The sequence below is a fragment of the Melanotaenia boesemani genome, chromosome 4 (assembly GCF_017639745.1).
Source record: "Melanotaenia boesemani isolate fMelBoe1 chromosome 4, fMelBoe1.pri, whole genome shotgun sequence".
In the NCBI taxonomy this organism is placed as follows: Eukaryota; Metazoa; Chordata; class Actinopteri; order Atheriniformes; family Melanotaeniidae; genus Melanotaenia; species Melanotaenia boesemani.
Genome location: NC_055685.1, coordinates 24,099,565 through 24,114,268, shown reverse-complemented (window position 1 = coordinate 24,114,268; position 14,704 = coordinate 24,099,565). Strand labels below are relative to the sequence as shown.

At 36.4% G+C, this 14,704-nt stretch overlaps 1 protein-coding gene across 13 annotated transcripts in view; it reads right to left on the bottom strand.

The window, feature by feature from the left end:
- Positions 1 to 386: 386 nt before the first annotated feature.
- The window catches only part of LOC121637945, a 33,588-nt gene continuing 19,270 nt past the window's right edge, over positions 387 to 14,704 (bottom strand). For 6 of the 13 annotated variants that reach the window (XM_041982301.1, XM_041982300.1, XM_041982303.1 and 3 more), the window contains 6 exons: positions 13,758 to 13,845; positions 13,549 to 13,682; positions 13,218 to 13,425; positions 12,645 to 12,741; positions 12,418 to 12,484; positions 10,254 to 11,754 (listed from right to left, as the gene is read on the bottom strand). In XM_041982301.1, the coding sequence (XP_041838235.1) occupies positions 10,792 to 11,754; positions 12,418 to 12,484; positions 12,645 to 12,741; positions 13,218 to 13,425; positions 13,549 to 13,682; positions 13,758 to 13,845 (1,557 nt within the window). In that variant the 3' untranslated portion in view covers positions 10,254 to 10,791. Of the gene's footprint in view, positions 2,366 to 2,750; positions 2,818 to 2,919; positions 3,017 to 3,447; positions 3,662 to 4,007; positions 4,139 to 4,213; positions 4,302 to 7,478; positions 7,579 to 7,658; positions 7,777 to 7,863; positions 8,113 to 10,253; positions 11,755 to 12,417; positions 12,485 to 12,644; positions 12,742 to 13,217; positions 13,426 to 13,548; positions 13,683 to 13,757; positions 13,846 to 14,704 lie in introns of those variants that run through there. The other 7 variants (XM_041982310.1, XM_041982311.1, XM_041982312.1 and 4 more) reach the window with 5 other exon arrangements.

Genomic DNA, 14,704 nt, shown 5'->3' with positions numbered 1-14,704 from the left:
ATTTATTTACTTAGTTACAAACTGAAGCATTTGTAGTTCTAATAGTACAACATCAACAGCATTCAATTCATTACACCACTTTATAATCCATACAGCGGAAACAGCATCAAAAGCAATATTTTTGAGCCATATAAAATGTTGAGAAAACATAAAAATGACATTTTATCAAAAGTAAATGTAGACATGTTCCACTGTTTTAATGACTCGCTGACTGTATTGTAGGAAATGTATTCATTCTCTTTGATGGGCTTTAGAGACAACTTGCCTAAAAATCCTGAATGTGTAAAATAAATAAATACATAAATAAAGAGTTCACATGGTGTTTGTTTGATTTACTCTGTTAAAATAAAGTGGTCAGCAAAATTCACAATCAGGGCTTTTCTCTCTTTTTCTCTCTCTCTCTCTCTCTTTTTTTTTTTTTTATAAACTGACCACTGAAACAATACTGAGAGTAAGTTACTTGACATCAATCTGAAAACCTGCCTCAATCTATTAAATGAAACTGAATGTATATAAGTGCAGCCTCAAGAGTAGACGATCAATTCATATGACATCTGAATGTCTCACTGTGATGAATCCTGTCCATGTTTCACATTGTATTATACTCAACTCATCTTTATCAATATAGCTCATATGAGCAGCCCAAAATGTTTTACAGAACAAACAAGAATATGAAAGGACACCATTAAATAATTGAAATAAAATAAAATAAATATTTCAATAAAAATGAAAAAGTTGACAGTAATATAAAACACGTTCCACATAATGATAACATACACATATACAATATACACTATATGACAATATAGTGGCAAAAGCAAAAATTTATAATAAAACAACATGTATCAAAATAGTGACAAAATAAATTAATTTATCAAAATAATCTCAAATAGAAAGGTGTTAAGCCTTGATCTTAAACCTGACAGTTTCTGGGTCCTGCACACAAACCAGCAGCTGTGAGGAGCCTGAAAACTAAAAGTTCTGCCTAAAATTATGGTCTCTGAAATTCTAGGAACCACAAGAAAACCAGCACTCTGGCAGCAGAGATGTTGCTGTGGTTGATATGATGCAATAAGATTTTTTTTCTTATTTATTTAAAATGGGAGTGAGCCATTCAGGGCTTTAACAGGGATCCTGTGGAGGGAGCTAAAATTTAAAAAATCAATTTTGGCTGTAATGGTCAGAACTCCAGCTGCAGAGCTCTGATCCACTGAGGAACTCTATATAAAGCATTTTGACAATCAGCAAAAATGACATGTCAATAATCAAGCCTTGATGAGATAAAATTGAGTATAAATTTGTCAGCATCAGGCACAGAATATTCCCAATCTTATCTATGTTTACCTAAGTAACATTGACAAGATTTTAACTGTAAATACAACACACCACTTGAGGTACTGCAGTACAGACCCTCTGTCTGCTCTCACTTCTGTTCCTGTCTCACTGGTATATAACTATCATCATAGGACTCTGTTAACCTGCTCTCTGACATCAGAGCAAGCTTCTCAAACATGCCATGACTCAGGGGAGGATGTAAATCTGGCTTCAGACCTGACCCAGAGAAGAGATGGGAGCATGGTACAGCATTGGAAGAATCAGGAGCGAACAGGAGGTGAGTAGTTTCAGTGGGATTTTCCTCCATGTTCTCCTCTTGACTCTCATGCTCTTCACCTCCACTACCAACACCTGACTCCAGGCTGGGAAGCTCAGAGCTTTCCACCTGCAGCTTTGGGGCTTGTTCATAATCAGAACAAACCTGAATAAACTGTTTTCCCGAAATGCCTTCAATGCTACTAAACAGATTCTGAAAATCTAATTTACTTGCATGTTGTCCCTCCTTTACCTTTTCCTGAGTCCCTTCATCATGGCCATCACTCACATTGATGCTATCTGCCTCCATGCTCTCCTGACTGACCTCTTCATGATTGCACATCCCTGAATCTATGCTCTGCAGCCTGAGACGCTCCAGCTGAAGTTTCTCAACCCTCTCATAGTCTGAAATCACCAGTGCTGACTTACTGTTGATGTTACCTTTGAAAATCAAATCAAGGATCTTTTTCTCTGCCACTACATCACCATATTCTTGTGTGTGTTTTCCTTCTCCTTGGACACAAACAGGCCCATAGGGACTATCAGTGGTACAGGGCTCCAGACTTCCAGGAGAGAATGAAGACACAGGAGGAGTGCAAAGGTCAGAGTAACTTGGGTTGGAGAAGCTGGAGTTGGTTGACTCTAAATTGTCGTTTTCTGTCCCCATTTTCACATCTGGTCTGCGGGGTTTAACAGCATCCACAGTATCAATTACCTCTAGTGGTTTAAAGAAGAAACTCAAGGATTCATAGGTGAAGTTTGGACTCAACCAAGTCTGAAAGAAAAGAGAAGAGGTGGGAGAGCGACAAGGAATTAGAAAGGTTAAAGGTACAGGAAAGAAAACAGTCTGTATTAATCTATTAGGGTTTTATCTGTGTGAACTGACAACCTGCATTGTGCACACATCTTACTATTTCATGTTATCATACTCGTATTGTTAGCTTGCAAGTTGTACTTTAAGTAGATATTTGGTGACATCAAAACAGACTAAAGGAAGCCTGAATAGGATTTAAGGTAGTTTAACTTAAAATATGTGTATTGACCTGTTGCTGCTAAATATAAACTGTTTTCCATAATTAAATTACTATCCTAAGTGAGTAATATCAATAATCCAACATCCTGAAAGCTTGAAAATGTTTAGACAAACCAATTCTACTCACCTGTAGAATTGCAGCCTTTCCTGGATTTGGTAGGGGTGAACCTGTGATCTTCTTCCCAATGTAAATCCTGAAAAAGTAAACCAAAAAATTACAATATTGATAACAAACCAGTTGCCAGGTGCAAAAGTAAAAAGTATATAGTCAGTAATTATTGGTTGTTTTTGCTTACCAGGTGGTTTTGTCAGTCTTGAGGAATACGACAATCATAAGCAAGCCAAACAGTGCCAGGCCTATTGCAGTCATGTTCAAAATATTCACAGCAGTTTCTGACAAACAGAAAAAAACAAATCCAGTTAACTAAACAAACAACATTTATCCTGTTGTAGAGCCTGAGAAAATTGGGACTTAAGTTTATTAATTTTGTGAAATATTGCAGTTACACAATATCATTATAGAAACTGATGTAGAGCATTAAACATGCTTACAGGGCAGCTAAACACTTCAAAGGATCAAGGCAAACACCCCAATTTTGCCTTATCACTTGTTAAAGTGAAAGTCAGCCTCATGGTCAATTCTGCAGCATGTACAGGACAAGCAGAGAATTGAATTTATGTTTTAAGTATATTCCCTTTTGTCTCTATATTCTTCCATATTCCTCAGTACTGCTGTATAGTTTCTCATTTATTTACAGATTATAGAGTTCTGTACATTGAAAATCCTAACTCTTAGCTGTTTTATGAGATGTGTTAGCTTTTACCTGATTGGGGCTTAGGTCTTCCAACACTTGATACCCATGATTCAGTTGGGCTCCATTCACTCCAGGTTCCATGAAGTGAAGAGTCATTCTCCAGGACACGAACACGAACACGTGCCTCGTACTTCTCTCCCTGTACCAGCAAATCAGAGTCCAGTTGCGCCTCATAGTCCTGCTTACATTTTTGCGGTATGATACGTCCCTGCACAGAGGGATCCTGAGAAGAAAGAAACCAGTGTGTGGATGTGTGATATACTGATTTTAACATTTATACATAGACATGAAATTAATCATGTGCACACTCATCTCCTTAATAAAACTATATATAGTATATATTTATATATATATATATATATATATATATATATATATATATATATATATATGTATATATATATATATATATATATATATATATGTATATATATATATATATATATATATATATATATATATATATATATATATATATATATATATATATATATATATATATATATATATATATATATATATATATATGTAGTGTGTATATTGTATGAATTGATAAAATATTTACATACATTCCAAGACTGATCCATTTTTTTCCACTGCAGCTGTGATTTGCAATTTTCGATTCTCATGTATGTAAGTTGGTTGGACCAGGACACAGTGGTGAAGTTCACATTTGGTTTTGCTGGGGGATTCAGCTTTACTGCAAGATCACACAGTTTATTTTAGGTCACACTGAACAGCTCACCAGGTCAGATACATAATAGTTTATACTCACTGTGACACCCAGGCTTGTAGGACCAGATCTGACTGTCTTTCAGATGGTTACAACTCAGATTCAAGGACAATACAGTACGGGAAAAAAACTGAAAAAGGAAATTTTTTTGTTTTACTTTTTAGAAAACATTCATAAGACTTCATTGCAAACCTTTAGACACATGTAAGACGTTTAGACAAACCTTTACACAGATGTAAGTGTGGAGTTTTTTATCAGGGAATTTTAAAATATTTTGATACCTTAAGACATATTTAAGTTTTTAATTACCAAGAATGAGTCGAAAAGGAATACTACATTTTAAAGAGACACAAGTTGTAACATTTTCTGATGTTTACTGGCCAAAATCGATGTCTGCATGTATGTGCTATTATTGGTGTATTATGGCCTCCGCTAATGATCTGACACATTCTTGTAAGCAAAGAATTTTAGATTTGTTTATACATATGATGGGCAGCACTATGACGGTCTGCCATCTTGAAACTACAGCCACCGTCAAAGGACAAATAGCACCAAATATGTGTTTTCCCAACAAGCCAGCACACAGTAAGACATAGGAGGAAAAGATAAAAAAGAGCAAAAGTAGGTGAACTGCGTTGTTTTGAAATTGGTAAATAAAGTGAATCAAGTTAGCATTAAGTTTCAGAAGAGAGTTCGTTGTGTGTAACAGAGTAAACACTATTATTACCTATTGGACACTTGTGGTCGAGGCTTTTTGAGACATGGTTGCTACCGTTGTTGCAATATGTGTTTGGGAAAGTGAGACATTAGAATGTGATACACGATTCCAACGTTAGATGGTAATTCTTACACAATGTCCCTTTAAAGGTACAATATCATGAAGTTAAATAAACAAAAAATATAAAGGTTTACTTCAAATAAGAAATAATATGACTAGTTCTGTCCAAAAAAGAATAAATCTGTTTATTTTTATTTTATTTTTTTAAGAGGCACATAGTGCCTCATCATTGATGAAACTGTAGATTCAGACTTGACATGGCGTTAATTTGGTGATATTTTACAGTTTTGCTTAATTTAATAAGAATTTGTGCCAATAAAGACAAATATATTTTTATCCAGCTCTTGTAAAGAAAGTTCAGGATTTGTAGGCTGGTCTAAAATCACTACTCTCTGACACAATGCAAGCAAAAGAAAACACATTTTTTAAAGCTGAAACACCATTGCAGGTGTGGGTTTGAGGGCAACACACCTACAGAGAGAATTCTGAAAGTTTCAGTAAAGTAAAAGCAGTATAGAGAATGCAAAGGTACTTCATGTTGTGTTGCATTCTAGTATGGGAATCACATCTTGTAAGAAAAGCGCTCCCATTACCTCCATTTACAAGTATGATTGCATGGTTACAGTTTGTTTAATCTGGTTTATACCGTAGTCTAGATGAATACTCGATTCTGACTGGCTGAAGGGTGTCCATTAAAAAGTGATAATGGACACCTATGAAAGAAGTTCCGGCCAAATAGCCTTATTGCTGTAAATTATTGCGCTGACTAAATGGTAGTTGGTAACCGTGGCAACAGAAACTAAGATGCTGGGCTGCAGACGTGCCAGATCAGAGCAGCATGCAGGCTTATTGAACGTGTAGGAAACTATCTGTGGACTTTGACTGTTTGAAACAAAATGTCACATCATCCTCTGGACACACACATGCTGTAAGAGCTTCACCCACCCTCTGAAATGTTTGTGTCACGTAACATAACTGCGGTCAACTGAGCTGCAGGTTCTGTGTCAGAGCCGGTTACCTTGGCAACGTGTCACAACTAAATGGTCCACTCAGCCGCTTCTGGTGAAAAACTTAGGATTTTAACAGTAAAAACAACATTAACGCATTAATATTTTATTTAATATTTTTTTTCTTTCTTAATGGACCATGGTATATGCGGGATAATGCCCTTCGAGGTGGCCATTATCATAAATTAATGGAAGACGCGGAGGCGCGTTGGACGGTTAACGCCTCTGCATCATCCATTAATTTATGTGTAAACGTGTTTTAACATTGGAGCTTTAAAAAAAAAAAAAAACAAGCAGCAGACAGATATGTTTAAAATTTAGTTATGAGGACTGTAAACTTACAGTTTGAGCATGGAAAGACTATCCTGAGGGCAGATTTCAGGATTAGTGGATATGAAAGACAGCTGCAGATCAAGTGAAAATACAAAAGGCCTTCAAAACAAATCAGCCAGTCAAATCAACTAAAGATTTTGTAAAGAGCAATATTCTTATGCAGCTGTTGTACTTAAACCGGTCTCGCTCTCCCATTGCCCTGCTCAGACTGCACGATGCACCCACAATGTTCTACAGTTTAACAATGTTAAAGCTACACAAGATAAGTTTCCAACTTAAAACTTTGTGCTACACTGGCTATTCTGACCATGCACCACAGCTGACTAAGCAAAGGAAATTATCAGAGGAAGTGACAAAGAGAATTAAAGAAAGGGATAGAGCAAAAGCTAAGACAAATGTCAACATTGGACTGGCTTTTACCTACTGTAGAAGAGGCAGCATGTGAGAAGGTTGCTGAGTTAGACTTTTATTAGGATGCACCAAAGTGTGAAAATCTACCACTTAACTTAGTTGACAGCTTAAAGCTGACAAAAGTATTCAGTTTTTATTGTGGACATTTTAGATTTTACAGGTGTTAAGCCTTGATCTTAAACCTGACAGTTTCTGGGTCCTGCACACAAACCAGCAGCTGTGAGGAGCCTGAAAACTAAAAGTTCTGCCTAAAATTATGGTCTCTGAAATTCTAGGAACCACAAGAAAACCAGCACTCTGGCAGCAGAGATGTTGCTGTGGTTGATATGATGCAATAAGATTTTTTTTCTTATTTATTTAAAATGGGAGTGAGCCATTCAGGGCTTTAACAGGGATCCTGTGGAGGGAGCTAAAATTTAAAAAATCAATTTTGGCTGTATTGGTCAGAATTCCAGCTGCAGAGCTCTGATCCACTGAGGAACTTTATAAAAAACATTTTGACAATCAGCAAAAATGACATGTCAATAATCAAGCCTTGATGAGATAAAATTGAGTATAAATTTGTCAGCATCAGGCACAGAATATTCCCAATCTTATCTATGTTTATTTAAGTAACATTGACAAGATTTTAACTGTAAATACAACACACCACTTGAGGTACTGCAGTACAGACCCTCTGTCTGCTCTCACTTCTGTTCCTGTCTTACTGGTATATAACTATCATCATAGGACACATAAAGTTATGAAACAGCAGGGTTTTTTTTTACTAAATACTCACAATGTATGTGTTGTCAAATATCAGGGAGCAGTTTTGTATGGCTGGTTTTGAGGCATCAACTGGCTTCAGGGTACAGGAAGCATTGTATTTCGTTCTGCGACTGGCAAATACAGATGGAAATAATGTTCATGGTCATCTAATTTTACAATACATATTACTTCTTGAGACTGTGGTCCTTACCTTTTAACAGACCCACTTTTGGAGTATATTTTGCAAACCATGCCCATATGATCAGACATAAGTGTGCTGTTCCAAAAACAACTGATACTATTGTTGAAGTCATTGTAGCAAGATGGATCTGGGGAAAGACAGAATAGTTCACATTAAATACAAAAAAGAACTTTTTTATATATGTGGTGTAAGTACAGGTAAAGAAATCACTAACTCTTATCTGGAATGATGGGGCAGTCTTCACTTCTCATGGAGTGGACTTGAAACAAAAGAAGGACAAATGGAAAAAGGATATTCTTTTTTCTCTCCATTTATTTTGTCACCAGTAATCTTTTCTTTCGGGGGTGGGACCTCAAACCACTGGGATGGATGTATTTTAAGCCTCTGTGACCTGCAGATTTGGGTGGGGTTTGGATTTGTCTTGCTTCAGGGTGGAAGTCACTGCTTCCCTCTTCTTCTGTACCTGTGGTTGACAAATGAAAAAGGGATGACAAAATCTCATGAAACTCTGCTTCTTCACTCATTTATTTCAGTGATAATCCCTGGCCACAAATACAGCAATAATAAGTGGTGAAGGCAACCTGTGATCGAAAGCACAGCAATAGAATGTTTCAGATCCGGCCTCAATAGGTTCACTGTGGTTCCACTTACACATACTGATAAAGCACCTGCTCACATATGACAGATTTGTGTCACGAAAAATGGATAAATAGCTAGTGATGAACAGATGAAATAATGATGGGACATTTTATAAAATGGAGCATAATATAACACATCATTTATGTTGTTTATTTGTATTTTTTTTTATTATTTAGCTCAGTGAGTGAAAACAATATAATCTGAGATTCCTGCTTAATAACATTCAAACAGTGTTTTCATATCCTTCTTACTTAGTTTGTCTAAATCTCTCTCATCTGTGGTTACACACAGTGTCTGTGATGCAAGCTGCAAACTTAAGAACAAGACAAGATTTTTCATGGGTTGTCCTTCTTTGTGAACTAAAATCAGTATCACTAGCTGTTGTGAGTTTTGCATGTACAGTGCACCCAAAAGTCTTGACTGGGTGTGTATCCCCAATGTAACTGTAAAGTTATGAACTATGGAGCTGCTTGCTATTAGCAGAAACAGGCCTAATAATGCGCAGGGTGAGAGGCAGGTACACCCCAGAGGTCACCAGTCGATCACAGGCCCAACACAGAAACTTTTCTGAAAGAATTACAGGTGACAGAACAAGGCTGTAAGACTGGATCTTGGTTGTTCTCCAAGAGTTGGTGTTGCAGAAATGCATGAATCTCACCTGGCTGAAGGTCAACAATAGACTGCCAATGTACTTACATACTTAATTATGGCTTTGAAATAGCCCATGATGATGTTTTAATGGAAATAATTGTTCTCAATAAATACAATGATCATCAGACTGTAAATGAACTCTTTAACACAGACTTCCTGGTCCTTTGAAAAACGGCAAATTTTTCTCTGTATGTAATCTCATATGTGTCATCTGCCAACCTTATTGTGGTCTTAAAACTCTCTGTAGGTCATTACCAAGAAGTACGCAGCAAAGATAAGTTTTCTTTGAATCCAACCAAACTCTTTCCTGTCTCACTTTTTAGGGAGTGTGGTGAGATTTTTAAACACCTCGTAGCCATTTTTTTCACTTCTATTTTACTTAGCAAAATACAAATTTGATATATATTGTATGTATAGTGACTCAGTCCCTCTGGCAGCTGCTAGAACATTAAAATACAAAAAGCCCACAAATAGTTAAGAATTTGTAATCCTCCTTTTCCCTTGCGACCTTTCATTTACTGTTGAATTTATTCATACAACTTGTATTTGTACAGCATAGTGGTTAAGTTGATAGTAGTGTCATTTCAAAGCAAGAAAGTTCAAACCAGCTAAATAGCTGCAGCCGTTTTTGTGTTTGCATGCTTTTATTATCCCATAATTCCATAATCTGAAAACATGCATGTTAGTTAACAGGTGTTAATTAGCTGAAGTTTTTCTTTGTTACTGTGTGAACTAGGCGATGAATACATTTCATCTTTCCATTGTCATGTGTTTCTCTTGCTTGTATTCCCATTTTTCTATTTCTTTGAACCAAACATTTAATTAATAATAATCATTGTCTGCTTTTGCATCTGGTTTAAACTAGTCTTTAAGCCTTGGATGCCTGACCCCAAAAATAAAGGACAATAATTTCTCATTTCTGTGCCCACACCACAACCATAGGGCTGCAGTGCAGGGCCCGAACACCCAGACAGGGACGGTTACTATGGCAATGACCAAATTCAACACAGAGCAGGGTTAGCTCCTGATGTGGAAGACCCCCATGAGGAACTTCAAAGAACAAAGATAACTCTACAAAGAAAGCAAAAGGCACAGATAATGACATGTTTCTTATTTTTTTTATTAATAATATAAACATTTGTAGCACTTTGAGAGCAACATCAACAGTATTCAAGTTATCACATCAATTTATAATCCATACAAAGAAAACATCAATAATAGCAATGAATAGCTTTGACCTATATAAAATATGGTAAAATGTTATAAAACTGATATTTCATCAAAAGTAAAAAATATACATAGTCTAAACTTATATATGGGAACTCACTGGCTGTGATGTAAAGAATTCAACTAAAGCAGTCAGACACTTCACTATAGAATCATGTTTATTTTTTTTTTCCATCACCTCACCTCTGAATGAATACTGACAGGGAATTTTTTTAAATGAATCTGAAATTCAAATCAGCAAGGCTTAATATAGCTGCCATACACAGTATATATATATATATATATATATGGGGGGGGTGGGGGGGTTAGTTTCCATATCGCATTTGATAAAAGAAAGAAAATATTACACAGAGGATGTACATTCATTAAAACGCCAGCCTTCTATAGAATAACTGATCAATTCAAATGGCATGTCTGAATGCCTCACTGTGATGAATCTTTCACATGCATTGACAAAATGTCAATAATCAAGCCTTGATGAGATAAAATCATGTATAAATTTGTCAGCATCAGGCACAGAATATTCCCAATCTTATCTATGTTCACCTAAGTAACATTGACTAGATTTTGACTGTAAATACAACACACCAATTGAGGTACTGCAGTACAGACCCTCTGTCTGCTCTCACTTCTGTTCCTGCCTCACTGGTATATAACCATCACCATCATAAGACTCTGTTAACCTGCTATCTGACATCAGAGCAAGCTTCTCAAACATGCCATGACCCAGGAGGGGCTGAAAATCTGGATTCAGACCTGACCCAGAGAAGAGATGGGAGCATTGTACCACATTGGAAGAATCAGGAGCGAACAGGAAGTGAGTAGTTTCAGTGGGATTTTCCTCCATGTTCTCCTCTTGACTCTCATGCTCTTCACCTACACTACCAACACCTGACTCCAGGCTGGGAAGCTCAGAGCTTTCCACCTGCAGCTTTGGGGCTTGTTCATAATCAGAACAAACCTGAATAAACTGTTTTCGCGAAACGCCTTCAATGCTACTAAACAGATTCTGAAAATCTAATTTACTTGCATGTTGTCCCTCCTTCTTTACATTGTCCTGAGTCCCTTCATCATCTCCATCACTCACATTGATGCTATCTGCCTCCATGCTCTCCTGACTGACCTCCTCACAACTGCACATCCCTGAATCTATGCTCTGCAGCCTGAGACGCTCCAGCTGAAGTTTCTCAACCCTCTCATAGTCTGAAATCACCAGTGCTGACTTACTGTTGATGTTACCTTTGAAAATCAAATCAAGGATCTTTTTCTCTGCCACTACATCACCATATTCTTGTGTGTGTTTTCCTTCTCCTTGGACACAAACAGGCCCATAGGGACTATCAGTGGTACAGGGCTCCAGACTTCCAGGAGAGAATGAAGACACAGGAGGAGTGCAAAGGTCAGAGTAACTTGGGTTGGAGAAGCTGGAGTTGGTTGACTCTAAATTGTCGTTTTCTGTCCCCATTTTCACATCTGGTCTGCAGGGTTTAACAGCATCCACGGTGGCAGTTACCTCTATGGAGACAATTTCCACTGGTTTAAAGAGGAAACCAAAAGATTCACTGGTAAAGTTTGACCTCAACCAAGTCTAAGGGAGAAAAGAGAAGAGGTGGGAGAGCAAGACAAGGAATTAGAATGGTAATCGTTTAATCGTGTGTAAAGTGAAAGGGTTTGCTGGTAGTGATGGTACCTTAATCTATCAGCGAACTAACCCCCTTCCACTAATCTATAAAATTTTGACTACTCCAACATATTAGTTTAGTTTTTAACTTTCAGCTCAGAACTTTTTAGTAAAGTTTAACAGCTAGCATAACTCTGTTGCATCCATGCAGCTGCTTTTAGAAAAAAAAAGACCAACATTTTATGTTAGCTGCTGAAGATGAAGTAGCTCAGAAACAGGTGACAAGCAGCCAAGGTCTCTTACATTACATCACTGCTGAGTTGTGCTTTTGCTGTCCAAAACTCACAAAGTAAAACAGCTTCAAATGGTATTGGAATGCACATATAGACATATTTTACAAAAATATCCATATTGCTGCATGTTCCTTTAAACATGAGTTACTAGCGAGATTATCCTGTAAATTGTACTTAAAGCAGATATTTGGTGACATCAGAACAGACTAAAGGAAGCCTGAAGGATTTAAGATATTTTAACTCAAAATAAAAAAAATAAATAAATTGTTTTGCGAAACCAATGCTATAACATTTTAATAAAAAAAAATCTGAGAAATGTAATTCACCCTGACCTTACCTGAAATAGAGGAGCCTTTTCTGGATTTGGCAGGGTTGGACCTGCAATTTTCTTTACAATGTACACCCTGAAAAAGTAAACCAATTATAAAATATGATAATGATAATAAACCACAGTTGCCAAAAGAAAAAGTAACTAATTCTGAACATAACATGCCAATATTTATAATATTGCTATAATGCGATTTGATCTTATATAGTCATTTATTATTGGTTGTTTTTGCTTACCAGGTGGTTTTGTCAGTCTTGAGGAATACGACAATCATCAGCAAGCCAAACAGTGCCAGGCCTATTGCTGTCATGTTCAAAATATTCACAGCAGTTTCTGACAAACAGAAAAAAACAAATCCAGTTAATTAAACAAACAACATTTATCCTGTTGTAGAGCCTGAAAAATGGGGACTTAAGTTTATTAATTTTATGAAATATTGCAGTTACACAATATCATTATAGAAACTAGATGTAGAGCATTAAACCTGCCTACAGGGCAGCTAAACACTAAATACCCCAATTTTGCTTTATCACTTGTTAAAGTCAAAGTCAGCTTTATTGTCAATTCTGCAGTATGTACAGGACAAACAGAGAATTGTATTTATGTTTTAAGTATATTCCCTTTTGTCTCTATATTCTTCCATATTCCTCTGTACTGCAGTACAGTTTCTCATTTGTTTGCAGATGATGGAGTTCTGTAAATAGAAAAGCCTAACTCTTGAACTTAGCTGTTTTTTGTGATGTGATAGTCAGTGACTGAATTTGTTCAATTAAACCAGTTAACTTTGATCATGTTAGTCAAGATTTTACCTGATTGGGGCTTAGGTTTTCCAACACTTGACACCCATGATTCAGTTGGGCTCCATTCACTCCAGGTTCCATGAAGTGAATTTTCATTCTCCTGGACACGAACACGTGCCTCGTACTTCTTTCCCTGTACCAGCAAATCAGAGTCCAGTTGCGCCTCACAGTTCAGCTTACATTCTTTTTGTATGATGCTTCTCTGCACAGAGGGATCCTGAGAAGAAAGAAACCAGTGTGTGGGTGTGTGATGTACTGATTTTAACATTGGATCATTTAAGCTCTATTTTATACATTGACATGGAATATAAATATATGAATTGATAAAATGTTTACATACACCCCAAGACTGATCTATTTGTTTCCACTGCAGCTGTGATTCGTATTCGTCTATCCTTATATGCTTAGTAACTTTGTTGGACCAGGACACAGTAGTGGAGTTCACGTTTGGTTTTGCTGGGGGATTCAGCTTTACTGCAAGATCACACAGTTTATTTTAGGTCACATTGAACAGCTCACCAGGTCAGATACATATTAGTTTATACTCACTGTGACACCAAGGCTTGTAGGACCAGATCTGACTGTCTTTCAGATGGTTACAATTCAGATTCAAGGACAAGACATCTGTGGATTTAAACTGAAAAAAAGAAAATGTGTTTTCTTTAAAAATCATAAGACAATCTTGCAAACCTTTAGACATGCAGATGTGGGTTTGAGTTTTTTTTATCAGGGAATTTTAAAATATTTTGATACCTTAAGACATATTTAATTTTTTAATTACAAAGAATGAGTCGAGAAGGGATACTACATTTTAAAGAGACACAAGTTGTAACATTTTCTGATGTTCACTGGCCAAAATCGATGTCTGCATGTATGTGCTATTATTGGTGTATTATGGCCTGATGATCTGACACATTCTAAGCAAAGAATTTTAGATTTGTTTATACATATGATGGGCAGCACTATGACGGTCTGCCATCTTAAAAGTACAGCCACCGTCAAAGGACAAATAGCACCAAATATGTGTTTTCCCAACAAGCCAGCACACAGTAAGACATAGGAGGAAAAGATAAAAAAAGAGCAAAAGTAGGTGAACTGCATTGTTTTGAAATTGGTAAATAAAGTGAATCAAGTTAGCATTCAATTTCAGAAGAGAGTTCTTTGTGTCTAACAAAGTGAACACTATTATTACCTATTGGACACTTGTTGTCGAGGCTTTTTGAGACATGGTTGCTATCGTTGTTGCAATATGTGTTTGGGAAAGTGAGACATTAGAATGCGATACACGATTCCAACGTTAGATGGCAATTTTTACACAATGTCCCTTTAAAGGTACAATATCATGAAGTTAAATAAACAAAAAATATAAAGGTTTAATAAAGATTCACTTTATTATGATTAGTTCTGCTAAAAAAAAAATAAATAAACCTTTTTTTTTTGCAATTTAAAGTTCATTAAGTGCCTCTTCAATTCAGGATTGTATTTGCTTGACATTT